This window comes from Palaemon carinicauda, chromosome 36, assembly GCF_036898095.1.
Source record: "Palaemon carinicauda isolate YSFRI2023 chromosome 36, ASM3689809v2, whole genome shotgun sequence".
In the NCBI taxonomy this organism is placed as follows: Eukaryota; Metazoa; Arthropoda; class Malacostraca; order Decapoda; family Palaemonidae; genus Palaemon; species Palaemon carinicauda.
In genome coordinates this window covers 74843620-74865061 of record NC_090760.1, presented here as the reverse complement: position 1 = coordinate 74865061, position 21442 = coordinate 74843620, and the positions used below count along the sequence as shown (strand labels likewise).

The 21442-nt window shown below is 35.7% G+C and overlaps 1 protein-coding gene across 1 annotated transcript; it reads left to right on the top strand.

The window, feature by feature from the left end:
* Positions 1 to 2914: 2914 nt before the first annotated feature.
* On the top strand, positions 2915 to 20010 carry LOC137628702 (uncharacterized). Its single transcript, XM_068359853.1, has 8 exons — positions 2915 to 2990; positions 6410 to 6601; positions 12090 to 13736; positions 15961 to 16076; positions 17294 to 17425; positions 17818 to 18012; positions 18347 to 18463; positions 18585 to 20010. Exons 1-8 carry the CDS (start codon positions 2915 to 2917, stop codon positions 18768 to 18770), a joined length of 2661 nt encoding a protein of 886 aa, XP_068215954.1. The 3' UTR covers positions 18771 to 20010.
* The last annotated feature ends 1432 nt before the right edge of the window (positions 20011 to 21442 follow it).

The following is a 21442-nucleotide window of genomic DNA, read 5'->3' as shown; positions in this document are numbered from 1 at the left end:
GAACCAAGGAAAAGTAAAATATTTTAAGAACAGTGACAACATTAAAATAAATATTTCCTATATAAACTATAAACACTTCAACAACACAAGAGGAAGAGAAATTAGATAGAATAGTGTACCCGAGTGTACACTCAAACAAGAGAACTCTAACATGTATATATATATATATATATATATATATATATATATATATATATATATATATATATATATATATATATATATATACAACAACAACAACAACATAAACAAATCCAGCCGTTTCTAGCCCACTGCAGGACAAAGGCCTCAGCCATGTTCTTATTCAAGCCTGGGTTTGGCCAGTTTTCATCACTCTGGCGACTATGCATTGGTGATGGTGGGAGATTTTCGTCTGATCGCTCACAGCAAGCCAACCTGGTGTGAGTGGTTCTCTTGCTTGAGGGTACACTCTTATTTCACTTCCTCTTGATTTATTAAAGTTTTTGTAGTGTAGTTTATATATGAAAGATCTATTTTAATGTTGTTTCTCTTTTTAAAAATGTTATATTTTAATTGTACATCACATCTCTTGTAGTTTATCTATTTCTTATCTCTGCTATTTTTCCTGTTAGAGCCCTTACACTTATAGCATCCTGCTTTTACAACTAGGGTTGTAGCTTGGCTAATAATATATATATATATATATATATATATATATATATACACAAACATACACACATATATATACAGTATATATATACATATATATACAAATACATATATATACTGTATATATATACTGTATATATATATATATATATATATATATATATATATATATATATATATACACTGTATATATGTGTGTGTATGTTTGTGTATATATATATACATATGTATACATATATATATATATATATATATATATATATATGTATGTATATATATATGTGTGTATGTTTGTATATATATATATATATATATATATATATACATATAAACGTGTGTATAGGAATGTTGTTATTATCTTCTTTCTTGTCACGTACAGTAACTTTACAATGAATTTCTAAATACAAAATCCAGCATTGAGTTAATTAACACCTTGTTCCTTCTTTTTTACTACACTTTTTTTTTTTTTTTTTTTTTTTAGTTTCTTGACTGATGATCTTCTGAAAGCAATTAAGAACATCGACTATATATTTTAGATACAAGGAATATTGATATATTGATTGATTTATATATAGATAGATAGATAGATATATAGATAGATAGAAAGATAGATGTAATTTCTGATTAAAGACACTAATCTTTTTTTTCTGCGTTTTATTTCCGAAATTTAAATGTTCCTTACGAATCTTCATTTTGCAATGGAGTATTTCTTTGATATATTGATGGATTGATTTATATATAGATAGATAGTTAGATAGATAAATAGATAGATAGATAGATAGATAGATGTAATTTCTGATTAAAAAAAAACTAATGTTTTTTCTGCGTTTTATTTCCGAAATTTAGGTGTTCCTTGCTAATCTTCATTTTGCAATAGAGGATTTCTAAGAAGTATAATGTGAATAAGAAAACATTTCTCAAATATTCACCAATAATGTGTTTATTTAGTAATAAAGATGTGATGTGGAAAAATAATCTCTCACTCTTATATTCAAATGATCTTCATGATTGCATTTATTTGAAACTCTTAAACTATATATGGATTTCTTTCTTTGTGAAAAAATTCAAGGAAGTGTCAGCGATTATCTTCGATTAAACACTGATAGTTTTATGACCAAATAAAAGGGAATAAACCCTTAAGAGAAAAAATGAATGAACCTTTATCATAAGTGATGAGTAACGTGACTTTATAGAAAAAGAAAAAAAAGTGATTTAAAAGGTCATAGGTCCTTCTGCTCTTTTATAATGAATGAAGGTCAACAAGATTTATATGAGTAGTTATACACCTTGACGAAAAATGAACTAACATAACATTTAAAAAGTTTCTAAGAACTAAAGAATAAATATAATCAGCTGAAGGTGATTCTGAGACTTAACAAAAATAGATAAACAGGGAATTATAACTTAGAATAAGTTTAAAGGTCGTTATATTCCTTGGTGATGCAAGATAAACAGCAAATTATAGGCTATAATCAGTGTAGAAGTGATTGGGTGCCTTAATAATCTAAGATGAACAGCAAATTCTAGGCTATAATCAGTGTAAAAGTGATTGGGTGCCTTAAAAATCTAAGATAAACAGCAAATTATAGGCTATAATCAGTGTAGAAGTGATTGGGTGCCTTAATAATCTAAGATGAACAGCAAATTCTAGGCTATAATCAGTGTAAAAGTGATTGGGTGCCTTAATAATCTAAGATAAACAGCAAATTATAGGCTATAATCAGTGTAAAAGTGATTGGGTGCCTTAAAAATCTAAGATAAACAGCAAATTATAGGCTATAATCAGTGTAGAAGTGATTGGGTGCCTTAATAATCTAAGATAAACAGCAAATTATAGGCTATAATCAGTGTACAAGTGATTGGGTGCCTTAATAATCTAAGATAAACAGCAAATTATAGGCTATAATCAGTGTAAAAGTGATTGGGTGCCTCAATAATCTAAGATAAACAGCAAATTTTAACCTGCAATCATTTAGATGATTATGTGCCTTAACAATCCAAGATAAACAGGAAATTATAAGCTATAATCAGCTTTGAGGTGATTGTGTGCCTCAACAATCTAAGATAAACATCTGATTATAACCTATAATAACTTATAAAGTGATTGCGTGCCTTGAGAATTCAAGATAAACAGCAAATTATAACTAATATTCAGCTTGAAGGTGATTGTGTGCTTTGGCAATCCAAGATAAACCTGATATTATAACCTTACGAAGGCAACGGATTTGGCCCTGGATATAATCGTCAAGACGTTTACTGCAGACACTTGATCCAAAATTTAAAAATGACGCCTTCAGCAGCGTTCGCCTTGTCTCTCTTTAACCTCTTTGCCAAGATCTTCGTTCGAGGACAATCTCCAGGTAAGGAGTCGTCCTTGATGTTCCAAACTATCTGTATCTCTCACTGTTTCTCAAACACATGTATACATTCTGAATTCAAATTTACGTTGGTTATGCTGCCCAAAGATCATTCTGACCTTAAATCTAAGTGTTTTGTCATGCCCACAGAAAGTTCAGGCTGTCATTTTCATTTGGCCATGCTGGCCACATATCATTTACTGTTATTTTTCTATGTCCATGTTACCCAAAAATCTTTCAGACTGTTATTCTCAGCTGACCATTCCGTCCAGAGGTCGTTTGAACTGTCCTTTTCAGTTGACCATGATGCCTGAGGATCATTTAAACTGTCTTTTTAGTTGGTCATACTATCTGAATATCATTTCAACTGTCCTTTTCAGTTGGACATGCAGTCAGAAGACCATTTAAAATTTCCTTTTCAGTTGGAAATGCTGCCTGAAGATAATTTAAACTGTCCTTTTCAGTTGGACATGCTGCCTGAAGATCATTTAAAATGTCCTTTTCAGTTGACCATGCTGCCTGAATATCATTTTAACAGTCCTTTCCAGTTGGACAGGCTGCCTGAAGATAATCTAAACTGTCCTTTTCAGTTGACCCTGCTGTTGGAGTCCAGTACGTTTTGGCGCCGCTCTTTTGGCGACGATGATTTGGCGCCGCCGTTTTGGCGGTAAATGGTTTTGGCGCTCGTTATTTTGGCGCTAGCCCATTTGGCGCCAGCTTGAAAATTTTCTGACCTGATATATATATATATATATATATATATATATATATATATATATATATAGTATTAAAATGCTACAAAAATGAAATAAAATGAAATATTTTTACCATGTTAATGCATTCCATAGTTATATGACAAACCACGTAAGTATTCCAGTGGTTCCCGTGAATCAAACTTCTGTACTACATTTGTCAAACACATACATAAATACGTTGTTTGGAAATTGTGGCTTGCCTCTATTACTTAAGATTTTTCGGCCATTCAAGGTATGGGCTGTACAAGAAACTAAAGAAAAGTGTTTTCCAATATACGAGTAAAAGGACTTGAATATCGCAACAATTAGTTTACTATTACAATTCTCAAATCAGACGAGCCTTTGGTATAATGAGGTGATCACTAAGCGAGACACAAATTTGCGGATGATCCTTAAGTTTGTTTCTTGGTGCCAAAACAGCTCATCGCCAAAAAAATAAGTGCCAAACTGTCTATCGCCAAAATGGCGGCGCCAAATCGTCAGCGCCGAAGAGTCGGCGCCAAATCGTCCTGTTCCGTGCTGTTGAAGATAATTTAAACGGTCATTTTCAGTGGACATGCTCCCTATAAATAATTTAAACTGCCTTTTTCAATTGGACCTGCTCCCTGAAGATAATTTAAACTGCCTTTTTCAGTTGGACATGCTGTCTGAAGACCATTTAAACTGCCTTTTTCAGTTGGACATGCTGCCTGAAGACTATTTAAACTGCCTTTTTCTGTGTGATATGCTGCCTGAAGATAATTTAAACTGCCTTTTTCAGTTGGACATCTGCCTGAAGACCATTTAAACTGCCTTTTTCAGTTGGACATAATGCCTGAAGACTATTTAAACTGCCTTTTTCAGTTTGACATGCTGCCTGAAGACTATTTAAACTGCCTTTTTCTGTGTGACATGCTGCCTGAAGATAATTTAAACTGCCTTTTTCAGTTGGACATCTACCTGAAGACCATTAACTGCCTTTTTCATTTGGACATAGTGCCTGAAGACTATTTAAACTGCCTTTTTCAGTTAGACATGCTGCCTGAAGATAATTTAAACTGCCCTTTTCAGTTGGACATCTGCCTGAAGACCATTTAAACTGCCTTTTTCAGTTGGACATAATGCCTGAAGACTATTTAAACTGCCTTTTTCAGTTTGACATGCTGCCTGAAGATAATCTAAACTGCGTTTTTCAGTTTGACATGGTGCCTGAAGATAATTTAAACTGCCTTTTTCAGTTGGACATCTACCTGAAGACCATTTAAACTGCCTTTTTCAGTTGGACATAATGCCTGAAGACTATTTAAACTGCCTTTTTCAGTTTGACATGCTGCCTGAAGATAATCTAAACTGCGTTTTTCAGTTTGACATGGTGCCTGAAGATAATTTAAACTGCCTTTTTCAGTTGGACATCTACCTGAAGACCATTTAAACTGCCTTTTTCATTTGGACATAATGCCTGAAGACCATTTAAACTGCCTTTTTCAGTTGGACATGCTCCCTGAAGATAATTTAAACTGCCTTTTTCAGTTGGACATCTGCCGGAAGACCATTTAAACTGCCTTTTTCAGTTGGACATAATGCCTGAAGACTATTTAAACTGCCTTTTTCAGTTTGACATCCTGCCTGAAGACTATTTAAACTGCCTTTTTCAGTTTGACATGCTGCCTGAAGATAATTTAAACTGCCTTTTTCAGTTGGACATCTGCCGGAAGACCATTTAAACTGCCTTTTTCAGTTGGACATGCTCCCTGAAGATAATTTAAACTGCCTTTTTCAGTTGGACATCTGCTGGAAGACCATTTAAACTGCCTTTTTCAGTTGGACATAATGCCTGAAGACCATTTAAACTGCCTTTTTCAGTTTGACATGCTGCCTGAAGACTATTTAAACTGCCTTTTTCTGTGTGACATGCTGCCTGAAGATAATTTAAACTGCCTTTTTCAGTTGGACATGATGCGAACAAATTATTCACTGTCAATCTAAGTTAGCCATGCTTTTCTCAGATTATTCACTGACATTATCAGAGGCCATGGTGCTCCAGATCACTCACACTGTTATTATCTGTTGCCTCAAGTTATTCAAGATTTTCATTTAATCGCTTTTAGGGGTAATTTATATTAAAATTTCTGTATTTTCAAGCTCAAAAATTTATTTGGAATTTTGATTCTTTAAAGAATGTATCTATAACGTAAGGTAAAATTACTATGATATCCAGTTATGTTTATAAAAATCATGTGTGGAAACTTTCATTATAGATTATCAACCTTACACTCCGGCAAACTATTCTGTTTCCTTATTTTCTTTCCTCACTGGACTATTTTCCCTGTTGGAACCCTTGGACCTATACCATCTTGCTTTAATAACTAGGATGATAGCTTAGCAAGTACTGATAATAAAAATAATGCCTCAAATTGTAATGTGTTCAATTTAATCCAGTTTTCAAAATCAGAATATCCAAATTTTACGTTTACAGAAATTTCTAGAAATCAGGTCTCAAATCTTGAATTGTGAATTACATACCCTAAAATAGAACATTAAGCCTAAAAAAGGCTATATATATATATATATATATATATATATATATATATATATATATATATATATATATATATATATATATTCAAATCAATCGATTTTTAAAAAATAAGAATACCAGTATATAAAATAAAAATTTGGGTTTTACAGAGGACCCTCTGCCCGTGGTGCGTTTCCAAGAGTCTGGTCCAGCAACCACAGAAACCATGTTGGTCTACAACGGAACTCTCAGTCAGATGTCCAAAGTAACACTGTGCTTCCGTCTAAGAATCCAACAGTCCAGGTCTATCAACACGATCTTCTCTTACGCTCTCCCAGACGAAGGCGATGAAATACATTTGAGTAGGTCAAAGCGGTTTGATTTTGCACAGTAATTCTGAACTTGAGGCTTTACTTTGTCCCTGCCTCAGTAAGCCTGATTCTTTCTTACATCTGATCTATAAAACTGTTCTATTGCATCAATGTGCTATGACAAGCTGTTTTCTAGAAGTATTTCTCAATAGTTGAATAGTTCGCTGAATTTTTGATTGCCTAGTACAGTGTTTCCCAAATATTTTTCAGGCTGGCAATCCCTTGGGTTCCAGATGGAGTCCTTGCATTCCCTTCCCCATTGAAGCAAATAAACTTACCTAACAGAGCTATGCATTCATTTATAATTCTAATGTCAATTTCATTATCCGTAAACTGCATAGAAGATCCTTTCCCTTAGTGTCTATGACATATGTTTTATCATTAAGATTTTGTAAGAAAAAAAGAAAAAGGGCAACATATGTATCACCCTGTCGCAGTTAACCTTTTGCCTTACTGGCCCCCTATATCAATCCACCCTCGTCAGGGGAGCGATGTTGCCCACTTTTGGAAACACTGGTCTAGCACATCAAGAATTTGAACCATAATCTACCTCATTAAGGATTATGGATTCTACATCAGGTATAAACACAGGAATATCTTGTACACTTCGCTCCAAGGATGTGCACCCTATCAAACCTTAATCACTCGGCAAGTTCCCATGCGTCGCCCCACTCACCTCCTATGGCTATTCGTCACGCAATAAGGGTGTGACGGTGTGTATTTCCTCAGAGTAAGGTGTACCAAGGTTTCCTGTGTCTAACTGTACATTACGAAAATTCTTTTAAACAAAAGAAACCGGAAAGAAAGAAATCTGCAAACTTGATGCAATGATAAGACTAGTTTTAAATTTCAAATTTTTTCGGAGACAACCATGAATAAGATACTTCAAATTTATATGTAGCTTCTAAAAAGGAATAAAAATTTAAAATTTAAAATTCAATATTCAATTGCATCGTTTCTTAAAACTCTAAATTTATCATAAAATTGATTAAATTTATGTATTAACAGTAACTTTTATTCAGCAGCTGTTTTCTTTAAGCAAATACTTAAGCTTAAATACAGCACAAAATGTTGTTAGTTGTTTGATCGAAGTCACTTTCAGCTAATCAATTTTCAGCGAAGCCAATTGAGCGAAATTCATTTAAAGCGATGCATTAAGACCGAATGTCAGATTCGGATATTACTACTGCAATACTCATTCTATAGTCCATTTCTTTAAGCGATGCATATTTTCACCGACTCGCAGCGGTGCCCTTTTAGCTCGGAAAAGTTTCCGGATCGCTGATTGGTTGGACAAGATAATTTTAACCAATCACCGATCAGGAAACTTTTCCGAGCTAAAAGGGCACGGCTGCGAGTCGGTGCAAATATGCATCGCTAAAAGAAATGGACTTTAGTCGAAAGTAAATTCGTCATCAGGTATTATAAAGAGAATTTGAAACACATATCAGTGTCAAGAGTTTGACAATGGTAATTCCGAAAAATATAATTATCAACCACATAAAAAAATAGTACCATAATTGATTAGAGCATTACTGTCTCCAGTAAGCAGCTCTTCTAGGAGAAAGACACTCCAAAATCAAACCATTGTTCTCTAGTCTACTACCGCTAGAGTGTTATGTTGTCTTTTGACTGGCCACACAATACTACATTGGACCCTTCTCTCTAGTTACGGTTCATTTTCCCTTTTGCCTACACACACACACACACACACACACACACACACACACACACACACTGAATAGTCTGGCATATTCTTTATATATTCACTTCTGTACTCATACACCTGACAACACTAAGATTACCAAACAATTCTTCTTCACCCAAGGGGTTACTGCACTGTAATTGTTCAGTAGCCACTTTCCTCTTAGTAAGGGTAGAAGGGACTCTTTAGCTACGGTCAGCAACTCTTCTAGGAGAAGGACACTCCAAAATCAAACACTTGTTCTCTATTCTTGGGTAGTGCCATAGCCTCTGTACTATGGTCTTCCACTGTCTTTGGTTAGATTTCTCTTGCTTGAGGGTACACTCGAGCACGCTATTCTATCTTATTTCTCTTCCTATTGTTTTGTTAAAGTTCATATAGGAAATATTTATTCTAATGTTGTTACTGTTCTTAAAACATTCTATTTTTCCTTGTTTCCTTTCCTCACTACGCTATTTTCCCTGTTGGAGCCCCTGGGCTTATAGCATCGTGCTTTTCCAACTAAGGTTGTAGCTTAGATAATAATAATAATAATAATAATAATAATAATAATAATAATAATAATAATAATAATGATAATAATAATAATAAAAGTGTGGCGATATCATTCGGAAATAATAATAATAATAATAATAATAATAATAATAATAATAAAAGTGAGGCGATATCATTTGGGAATAATAATAATAATAATAATGATTATAATAATGATAATAATAATAATAATAATAAAAGTGAGGCGATATCATTTGGGAATAATAATAATAATAATAATAATGATTATAATAATGATAATAATAATAATAATAATAGTAGTAGTAGTCATAATAATAATAATAATAACAACAACAACAATAATAATAATAATAATAATAATAATAATGATAATAATAATCCTTCGCTGTCGTCCGAGGGGGGGTGGGAGGGGGGGGGGGGGCCAATGACCTCTTTTGTTCCTGTGTCAGTAATCCTTGATGCAACTCCATCTGAAAGCGCCACCCATCGCGTCCTGAACGCAGGCTTGCCAGGTTGCCCTTTTTCATGCCAAAAACCTAAAATTTGGCCTTTTGGAAATTGGGTGGCCTTTAGTAATATCATGATAACAGGTTGGCCTTAGATTCTATATCTTTGACCTTTTGACTATTAGGTTGGCCTTTTAAAGCTGCAGTTACATTGAAGTTGACCTTTTGACCTTTTGACCTGAAGTGGTTGGTCGTGTGTCTGTGAGTCTTTTCGGCAGCTATCACTAATTTAGCTTTAATCTTTTCCATGTCAACTTTCACTATAATGTTAAAAAAACCGTAATTGTTAATCGGAAATTCTCCGTAAAAATTTACTGTTCTCTTCCGTATTTCAGTAAAATACAGGCGACCGTAATTTTTACCCTAGTTTGTTATAATCTTTTACGGGTTGGTGACCATCATATCACTCTTTTACGTCAATATATCAGTTTTTAAAACGGTAAATGTCTGGGAATACTTATTCCAGAATTTTTACGGCAAATATTTAACAGTGTAGATCACGACTGTGAGAATGCTCACCTTTTCCCCGTACAATTGTCTTTAATCTAAAATTGTTTTTAATCTAAAATTGTCTTTAATCTAAAATTGTTTTCAATCTAAAATTGTTTTCAATCTCAAATTGTCGTTAATCTAAAACTGTCTTTAATCTTAAATTGTCTGTAATCTAAAATTATCTTTAATCTAAAATTGTCTTTAATCTAAAATTGTTTTTAATCTAAAATTGTTTTCAATCTAAAATTGTCGTTAATCTAAAACTGTCTTTAATCTTAAATTGTCTGTAATCTAAAATTATCTTTAATCTAAAATTGTCTTTAATCTAAAATTGTTTTTAATCTAAAATTGTTTTCAATCTAAAATTGTCGTTAATCTAAAACTGTCTTTAATCTTAAATTGTCTGTAATCTAAAATTATCTTTAATCTAAAATTGTCTTTAATCTAAAATTGTTTTTAATCTAAAATTGTTTTTAATCTAAAATTGTCTGTAATCTAAAATAGTTTTTAATCTAAAATTGTCTGTAATCTAAAATTGTTATTAATCTAAAATTGTCTGTAATATAAAATTGTCTTTAATCGCCCTTTGCAGTTATATACTTCAAATCTCCACATGCTGTAATAGTGCATTAATTTGTTTTGTCCTTTCTATATATAAATCGATTATAACTTACCTTATCCCGACAACGCTTTGGTAAATACATTTATGCAAATATTTGATTATCAAATGAATCACACGTCCACAAAAAAAAAAAAAAAAAAAAAAAAAAAAAAAAAAAAAAAAAAAAAAAAAAAAAACTTTAGTGTATTACTTTTAAAATGTTCAATTTAATTTTCCGCTATATACCAAAATTACCTTATCGCTTTTAGAGGCACATAAACTACACTGTTATAAATCTACTTAAAAAAAAAACGGTAAATGTCTGGCAACATTTATTCCAGGATTTTTACCGTATTAAAAACGGATATACTGACGTAAAGGAGTGATATTACGGTCACCAAACACATGAAAGATAATAACAAAGTAGGGTCACATTACGATCGCCTGTATCATACTGAAATACGGTTGAGAATAGTATATTTTTACGGAGAATTTCCGATTAAAATTACCCTTTTCTTTAAACAGTGTACTCATTGCTTAAACTACTCATCGCTCAAATAGTTCCGCTAAAAACGACTTCGCTGAAACGGACTTCGTCGAACAAACAGTATAGCTTTGTACGAAGACGTTATACACTAAACCTTTGCACACTAATAGCTTAAATTTCGAGAAATACGGAAATTATTAACGTTAAATAAAACTTCGTACGCATGATTTCAAGAGCAGAGATTTAAATTGAATCTGAAATCAATATATGTAGAAGCACGTAGTGAAAGGGTTTTTGTATCGCCAATATCAGCAAAGCTGTACTTACTATAGTCCATTTCTTTTAGCGATGCATATTTGCACCGACTCGCGGTGGTGCCCTTTTAGCTCGGAAAAGTCTCCTGATCGCTGATCGGTTAGAATTATCTTGTCCAACCAATCAGCGATCCGGAAACTTTTCCGAGCTAAAAGGGCACCGCTGCGAGTCGGTGAAAATATGCATCACTAAAAGAAATGGACTATAGGTTGGTTGGATATGAACGATCACACTAAAGTCTCTCACCATCACCAATCCACAATGGCCAGCGTGGTGATGAAATGGCCAAAAGCCAGACACGAATAAAGACATGTCTGAGGCCTTTGTCCTTCAGTGGGGTAGAAACGGTTCCATTTGTTATTGTTGTTATATACAGTATATATTGATATATATTTTAGTGTATATATATATATATATATATATATATATGTATATATATATATATATATATATATATATATATATATATATATATATATATATAGAGAGAGAGAGAGAGAGAGAGAGAGAGAGAGAGAGAGAGAGAGAGAGAGAGAGAGAGAGTATTCAAAAGAAGTTTGTTTTCTAAGTAAATTGCCTTTAGCCCAGTGTCCTTGTATGAATATATATATAAGCATTTAGAGTGAACAAAATGTTAAAATATGTTAAAAAAAAATTTCAACATCTTGCAGGAGTAAGTATCAAATAGTGAATAAAAATGTTAAAATATGTTAAAAATCTCAACATCTTGCATGCACAAGTATCTAATACTGAATAACAATTTTAGAAAATGTTAAAAATCTCAACAGCTTGCATGCGCGAGTATCTAATACTGATTAAAAATGTTAGAATTTGTTAAAAATCTCAACATCTTGCAGGCGTCAATTACGAAAGGAAGACTCTAATATTCGACTGCTGCGATGCACTCTGGGAACAAGAAATCTGTATGACTGTGACCCTTCGCGACTGGCTCAATGTCTGTCTAGCCGTTGACCTGGCGCGCCTAAAATGGCAGCTGGTGAAGAACGGCGAAGTCACAGAAGGGTCAATGAATATCTCAGCCTCGAGTCTAGTCAGGATACGCCCAGGGGGCACTCTCATCATCGGGCAGGATCAGGATTCAGTCGAGGGAGGCTTCAATGAATTTCAGAGCCTCTCGGGCCGCCTTGCTGATCTGAGGCTCTATGACGTGTTGCTCACAGTCAACCAGATGAAAAATCTCACCTCCTGCAAAGATATGAAGGCAGAAAGTTCCCCCGTTGTTAACTTCGATGACGTTATGAAGGATTTCGAAGTTAGGAATGTATCGGTGTCGAACATCAAGAACAAGAACACATGTGTCCGCAACAGGAATTTTGATCTTGTCTTTCCCGAACTTCGTGATTTTGATACAGCAGACCTGTTGTGTGACATTGCAGGGGGCACCTTGAAAACCCCCACAGACCCTGCCGATAACTGGATGCTTTTCAATCTTTCCCTTCCATATGCGGAGGCCTGTGGAGATGGTTATGCAGAGACCCTCTGGTTAGGTGTCAAAGGCGACGTTGAACAACAGAAGTGGTTATCATACAAAAATAACCAGCCCATCACTTGGGCCAAATTTGATGATGACAACGGCCTTCCCATCAAATCCCCAGATGTCTGCGTGTCTTTCATAGGTAGCAAGGAAACGGTGGAGCAGCAATATGGCCTTTGGGTTCCCAGTGATTGCAACTTGGAGATGTGCCCCGTGTGTCATTTTGACAAAGTGGTCATCATCAGAATGCGAGGTCTATGCAGGCAATCTGAGTTTGACCGTGATTATTTCTTGACTCATGACCAGGATTCGTTAAGTTTTACTGGAGTGTTTTACTCGGAAATTGTTAAGAATCCACCTAACACTAGTATTGTTGATTCTGATTATGGCTACTGGACTCTACGCCGCCACGACAAGCCCCACGTAATAGCGATTCTCCCAATGAATTCTCCCATCCATTACCCTACGGGATTAAACACGTGGCAGGTGACCAATGACGTATGTGGAAAGGACGAAGTTTCACTGATGATGACGTCTTGCACAGACTACAAGTTTTCCTGTGCTGATGGAACTTGCATCAACCTCAAGCAGAGGTGCGACATGGAAACCGACTGCCCGGATGGTACGGACGAAGTGGAGTGCAAATTCCTGACGATTCCCTATGGCTACGACAGCTATAACCCACCTTCTCGCCCAGACAGATCCCAACCCATTAAGGTGTACTTATTTATCAAAATCCTATCCATGCGCAACGTGGACCTCTCTAGCTTCCAGTTCACCTGCGAACTAGAAATCCAGCTGCGATGGATTGACAGCCGCCTGAAGTACCATCATTTGAATTACGCGGAAACTCTGAACACTGTCGACGACAAGGACATGCCCTGGATACCAATGTTAGAGTTTCTTGGAGATGGAGATACGACCAGCTTGGTAGTAGAGCAGCGGAAGTCACTGAGAGTTCGTCGCTTGGCAGACCCACTGCCAGACAATGATGAGAATATATATGAGGGTGAGTTTGACAGTAATTGAGGGTATTTGTACAAGGGTATTTTAGTTACTCAAAATACTTTATTAAGAGAGTTTTAGATCTATTAAGAATATTCATAAGGAAAAGTCTCAGGGTTATTAGGAAATTTTCACCAGGGTGAGTTTCAGAACTAAGAATTTCAGCATGATTAATAAAAAAAAAATAATAATACTAGAGTAGCTTATGGTGGTGTTGTATACAAATATATGTCCAGAGCTAAAGTCTTAAGGAATTCACTGATTGAAGGTCCAGGAACAATATTTTGTTGGTAACACCTTTCCCACTGGCGGTGAAATAGCCGAAGTGGCCACGCTCCTTTTGGTCGATGTACTGCCATCTGCCGCAACTTTATCTCCGTGACTCTTGGACATAGGAAGTTGCCTGAACACTTAAAATGTGGAGAATGACCTCATTATGGGGGTCGGTAATACATATTTTTCATTTTATAATAAAACATCTATTTACATATCTAGATATATAGAATGTACTATATCAGCAAAAAATCAGTATAGGCAAAATTATTTGATTTTCATTTTCACTAGGTTATGGATCCAAGGTAGAGTTTCCAGATGTTAAACAATTATATCATTACATGTCACAATACGTCTGGATTTTATAATTCTCTCTCTGCAGCTCATTTATAATGTTGGGTATCTGTATGGAGGTGACATGTATTTAGGCCTGTATCATATGTTGTTTCTTCCTCATATTAGAGTAGATCTTGTTTCGTGACAGCAGGAATTGTGACTTGCAACCTTATCTTAGCCTGCAGATAAGCTCGTTTGATATATTCTTGTTGATAGACAGTACACAAGCTGGATGAAGTTCAGTTTTTTATCTTGGACTTGTGGTACTGCTTCCATCGATATTCATTGAAAATAGAACAGTCAGTCTTCTTACATCCAGATCCAAGGAATTGTTTAGCATTGCTTGTCATCTGTGGTGAGAGTTCTACAAATAATTCTTCCATAGAGAGAGATCCATAGATGCTTATGGGCCAGACAGCTTTGAACTCGCCTTGCTAGTGCTGTTGCAACCAGTGAGGTCACGAATGTCTTGGAGGCACACACCAAACCATTATTTAGTTAATTAACCATCAGGTGAACTGATATAATTTTCTTGATCTTCGGTTTCCAATCTTCACGGACAGCATTCGTTATTACCAGGGGCTTTTGAAGCGGAAGATGAAGATGGCAATAATGCATAAACTGAAACAGTATATCAAACTTCAATAACCATTCATCTGTATTGGTGTTGCTGGCGTTAGGAAATAAGGATTTCATAAACTGCATCTATGTTGGAGGCTGTGTGACTGTAGCAGTCCATTGAAAGTCTAACATCCTCACTTGTGCAGTATGTTTCATCCAGGCCAAACTCGTAATTCTTTCATTTATGGTGTAGATTTAGTACACAATTTTGTGCTCCAGACTTTTCAGATGAGCGCAAAGTCTTGTGATGTCAATTTGCAGGCGGAAGCTGGAAAAAAACATACGTGAATTTCGTTTGTCATCAAGATAAGTGGAACAGATTGTGTTCCAGATAAGCAAGCAGGATCAAAAGTAAAATAACATGTTATCAGAAATCATTGACTTTTGTATATTAAAGTGTATTACTGTCCCAAATAATGTGGTCATTCTGCACATTTTGAGTGGTCAGGCAACCTCCTATATCCAACAGTTACAGAGATACAGTCGGGGCGGATGGCAGTACATTGACAAAAAGGGCCGTGGCCATTTCGGCTATTTCACCATCAGTGGGGAAAGTGTTACCAACAAAATGTTGTTCCCAGACCTTCAATCAGTGAATTCCTGAAGAGTTAAGCTCTGGACATTCAACTGCTGCCCTATCTCTTATAGTCTAGTAGCGCCACTAGAGTATAAGAGAAACACCCCTAAATATTTAAGGTTTTTAGTGAACAGCTTATTCATTAGTTTTTTAGGAGATTTTAAATAATTTCAAATAATAGGTCGGTGCAAAATGATGGAAAATTTTAAACTAAATCTATGAGCATGAATTTTAGCATAGGTAAACTGCACAAAAAGGTAAAAACATTTAAAGTTAAATAGATATAGAAGACAAAAAAAATTTAAGACTAAAAATAACTGAAGAGTCTCAGATTGATAAAAGCAAATGAAATGCCAGAAAAAAATATATATAATTCAGAATGCTCAATAAATAAATAAACTTTTCAAATTTTTTTTTTCAGACGAGTTATTCGAAGGCAAAGAAAATGCATTGATTTGGCTTCGGAAACTGACAGTAACAACCTCTTGCCAATTTAACCTTGAGGCGTTTCCCTTCGACACTCAATCTTGTAGTATGGTAAGCATGAGCTTTTGCTTCAGAGCATGTGTATTATTTTAAACGTTGCAACAAATTACAAGGGTTATCTAGTCGTTGAGCCCAAAACGAAAATAGAACACTGCCTCTTGGTTAAGGTTAAGTTAGTGGAGGCTAGGATAATCTTGAATTGACAGACTCTAGGGGGTCTCAGAGACATATCTCCAAACTGGGACGGAACATTGTGATATAGGTAAGGTTATCATAGCATCTTGGTTAAGGTTAAGTTAGGATAAGCAAGGATAATTTCGAATTAAGAGAATTTGAGGCGGGGGGGGGGGGCAGAAACATAGCTCCATAATGGGATGAAACATTGCACCATAGGTAAGCTTATCATGGAATCTTGGCTAAGGTTAAGTTAGGATAGGCTAGGATGATTTCGAATTAAGAGAATCTAGGAGGACTCAGAAACACAGCTCTAGACCAGGATGGAACATTGCACCTTAGGTAAGCCTATCATAAGGTGGGTTAGGGAACATTAAAATCGATACCTTGGTATGAATCTCCAAGTTATGGAGTACTGAGTTGGGGAAACAACAAAAAGTTATAGCTGCTACGGGACTTAAATCCCACCACGTTCCCTCTTTTGTCTTTTATTTGTCCATTCTACCATCATTCATTTCAAAGCAATGGCTTAACCATTTAACTTCTTGAAAAGAAGTCGCCTTTGCAATATCCCATAAATAAGGGCACTGTCAGATCAGGTTAGAGATCCTGGTATTATTACAATTGGACATAAATTATCACTAGGTTATGTGGAGTACTCAATTCCAAATATGCCAGAATGCCCTAGATTAGGTTAGATCAGGAATGTAAGCTTAGATTGCATCCCTATAATAAACTTTCATGATGCCCTAGGTTAGGTTAGGTTAGGCTTAGGAACGTAAACTTAGATTGCATCCCTATATTATACTTTTACAGAGCCTTAGGTTAAGTTAGGTTAGGTATAGTAGAGTAAGCTTGGCTAGCATCGCTATATTATACTTTTACGGTGCCTTAGGTCATGTCATGTGAGGTACAGTAATGAAAGTGTAGATCATTATGCATTTTAAGTTTATGATATTTCAGGTCAGGTGGTAGAAGGAAACTGCAAAAAGTTGAAGGACAGTGAATATAGAAAATGATGCAAAACACAAGAAGAGAATATCGAAGCCAAATTATATGATTTGTAATGGTTTATCTTTTTCCCCTACCCCTAGAGCGTCTTACTATCGGGGATCACAAACGAGTACGTCATCCTAGTTCCTGACGAAAAAGGGGTCAGCTTCGTGGGCCAAAGAAAGTTATTGGAGTACAGGCTGGTTTCCGAAAGGATGGAGAAACAAGATGAGGTTGGCAGTTCTTTTTTCATTTTCAACAAGATTTTTTGTTTGCTCTTCCACTTAATTTTTAATGTTTCTTAATTCACTTTGATTAAAATTACTTATCTTCATTTGTTTTCTTAGATTATTTCACAAACAAACCAGTTTATGACTTTCTCTGCATTATTGAATATTGAATAATGATCTTTGTATGATTGTTTTGGATTTTGACTTCCGTTAATATTAAGTTAGTCAGTGAGTATATGCAGTATACACACATACATACATACATACATACATATGTATATACATATATATATATATATATATATATATATATATATATATATATATATATATATATATATATATATATATATATATATATACACATATATACATATCATCTCATACGAAAACAGGGGAACAACAGCGGCCAAGCTATTCGTCTCGTGTTCCAAAACATGTCGAACTTCTACGTCACGTCAACATACATCCCGACGTTCGTCATCGTCATCATTGGCTACACAGTCTTCTATTTCCCCATCTGGAACTTCAACGAGAGGGTGATGGTGGGCCTCACCGGACTGCTAGTAGAAGCAACGTTTTTCTCGCAGGTAAAACTTTTGAAATGTGTCTATTGGAGATGCTTGGAAGAGAAAAATAGATAAGTTGTCCTCAGATTTGAGTTCCGACTGGGGGAGGAGAATGTTTTGTTTATAACCTTTTAGATTTCAAGGCTTTCTGTTGAAATAGTATCTATCCTAACTAGGGGACAAAGGGGTTAGTATGTTTTGGTAACCATGACAGTATACATGCACACACACTTGCATACTATATATATACATATATATGTCTATATATATGTAATTGTATGTGTGTATTTATTTAATATCATTCTTATTCCTAAATAGTTCCAACAATGAAATAGATTTGTCTTGATCTCAACAGGTGAGCTCATCCATCCCACATACAGCCTACCTGAAACTAGTTGACATATGGTTCGTGTATTGCATCGTTATCTTATTCCTCACGGTAGTGGCTCTCGTCATTATACACTGGATACAAGTAAGAACTTAATCTGCAAGGTTTTCTGTACTAAAGATCCTCACACAAAAATGTTCTCTTATATCAAAATCTCATCTAGTAATAACAAAAACATTAATTTGAGTCTCCTTCCCTCCGGCAGGAAGAATCCTCTGTGTCAAAGGTACGCCCTGTTACAGAGAAGGGAAGTACCATGCTGCTGGAAACGGACGTCCGTGCGATTAGAAAATTCAGGGCATCGAGGTTTAACTATGGTTGCCGTGTAACCTTCCCCATACTGACGCTGATATTCTTCTTAGGTTACGGGCTTGGGGCTAGCCTCATGTAGCCAAGGTAGTCACAGAGTATTTGGACTGTGAAGTCACATGTAGTTACTGATGCTGATATTCTTCTTAGGTTACGGGTTTGGGGCTAGCTTCATGTAGCCAAGGTAGTCACAGAGTATTTGGAATGTGAAGAGTCACACGTAGTTAGATGATTTATAGATGTTATGGACTTGAGCTAGCCTCGTGTGGCTTAGATAAAAATAGATGTAACAGGCTGAGAGATAGTCATGTAGTTGTAATATTCACAGAGGTGACTTCTCGAAATTAGCCTCGTGTAGGCATTCTATCCATAGGTGTAAGGACTAGGGATTAGTCCAATGTACCTAAATTGCAGTAGTCAAATAGATTACTGACTGGAATTAGTATCCCAAAGCTGGGCTAGTTGTGGAGGTTAAAGTCTGGTAGCTAGTCTCATCTAGTAGTACTAAATACATAAATGATATATCCTAATCTGGTCGAATGTAACTATACTAGCCAGTGAGATTTGGTGTGTCAAGCTTATCTCTTATAGCTGGACCAAGCTATAGGTGTGACAACTTGTTCACCAGATGCATATAACTAAACTGTGTACAAAGTCTATGATCTGATAGCTAGAAAAGTAAAATTACACTTGCTATAGAGGATATTACCCGAAGAATAGCCATGAAACTGGACTGAAGATTAACCTCATGTCACCAACTAGCCCTTGTAAGTAGCCTCTTGTAATTCGACTAGCTACAGAACTTACAGACTGTAAGACTGTTTCTTATAGCTGGAATAGCTGCAGATGCTCTGGCCTGAAACCAACTGTAGTACCATGTAGCTGGACAAACTACAGAACAGTCAGGGAATCAGTTTAACTGAGCAAGACTAGCTACAATCTTCTTGTCACCACAGAAAGCATCTCATGTGTTGCCATGCACTTCCTTAGAATGAACAGTATTTCCAGGTGTTCATGAGATTTGCAGATATATTTTATAAGTAATTTAATTACCTAGTCATAGAAAAAGATTACCTAAAACTCTGAAGAGATATACTGTGCTTGTTTTAGATGTAAGACTACTTTTAGGAATTAGCAGAATTTTTGTTTCGCGGAATGCTGGAGCGCATGACAATGCTGTTACCTTTAAAAGTCTCAAGTATCATTTTCCTCTAGAAATAGGAAAATAATTCTGGTTTTCTAGGGAACATGGTATGGATAGGATAACTTTTTTTAAAAGTTCAGTTTTATAGTCTCAAGAAAGTGTAAAGTTGATTTCTGTCGCCGTCTCCCAATTTTATCTGTAAATAATGTTTGATTTTCCATGAGCGAGATTAGCTCGTCTGTAACTTTACTGTATTTTTTTAAAAAGCAATATATCATTTTGTAATTTTTTGGAAGTTAATTAGCATACTGTATTTCAAGAAACTTCTCCACTTAAAAGTTAACAGATTTCTCACATTTCCTATCAGAGGACATATCGTTTGCAGTTAGAATGCCATTTTAAGTCTACAGACTTTCAGTTTTCTATGAATAATCTGACTGCAAATATCAATCCATACCATATACAAATAAAAGAGTCTACGACCATAGAACTCTGGTCAAATAAGGGATTTTGACATAGGAAAAATCTATGTTTTGGGCTCGAGCCATGTCGTCCTGATGGAAGTTCCTCAAGGCAGCTTCCTACTTGGGATATTTCCTGCGAGTGATATACCAGAGAATTTGACCTGGGTTACCTCCCCTGGAGTAAATATCTCGAAAAATATCGTGTTTGTAAAAAGAAATTAGATTCAGTGGTTGTTAGTTCCTTGTAGCTTCGGTCAACTTTCATGACAGCAAGGAACATGAGCGCAGAGGTGGTCCCTAAGTGACGAATCCTCAGAGAAAACAAGGAACGTGAGCGCAGAGGTGGTCCCTAAGCGACGAATTCTCAGAGAAAACAGGGAACATGAGCACATAGGTGGTCCCTAAGCGACGAATTCTCAGAGAAAACAGGGAACATGAGCACATAGGTGGTCCCTAAGCAACGAATTCTCAGAGAAAACAGGGAACATGAGCACATAGGTGGTCCCTAAGCGACGAATTCTCAGAGAAAACAGGGAACATGAGCACATAGGTGGTCCCTAAGCGACGAATTCTCAGAGAAAACAGGGAACATGAGCACATAGGTGGTCCCTAAGCGACGAATTCTCAGAGAAAACAGGGAACATGAGCACATTGGTGGTCCCTAAGTGACGAATTCTCAGAGAAAACAGGGAACATGAGCACATAGGTGGTCCCTAAATGACGAATTCTCAGAGAAAACAGGGAACATGAGCACATAGGTGGTCCCTAAATGACGAATTCTCAGAGAAAACAGGGAACATGAGCACATAGGTGGTCCTTAAGTGACGAATTCTCAGAGAAAATCCGGTTTAATGGAAAACAGAATCTTTGCTTTTATCTTAACATGACTAAGAAATAGACTGGACTCAAACACTAGATGAACAGAGAGAGAGAGAGAGAGAGAGAGAGAGAGAGAGAGAGAGAGAGAGAGAGAGAGAGAGGATCTTCCGATTAGTGTCGCTACACACAATTGAGTAGTACAGTACAGTAGCCTATCCAGGAACCCAGATTACGAGGGCTCACACTTTGAAAGAAGCATTAGGACCGCTGTGGACCTATGGACCATACTCAATTTTTTTTAATGATGCGCATTTGCACGGACTCGCA

Excerpts from the sequence above, each read along its gene's own strand:
- LOC137628702 (XM_068359853.1), top strand. The coding sequence starts at position 2,915 with ATGACGCCTTCAGCAGCGTTCGCCTTGTCTCTCTTTAACCTCTTTGCC. Across the intron at positions 2,991-6,409 it reads CGTTCGAGGACAATCTCCAG|AGGACCCTCTGCCCGTGGTG; the intron begins GTAAGGAGTCGT and ends TGGGTTTTACAG. Across the intron at positions 6,602-12,089 it reads AGGCGATGAAATACATTTGA|GCGTCAATTACGAAAGGAAG; the intron begins GTAGGTCAAAGC and ends AACATCTTGCAG.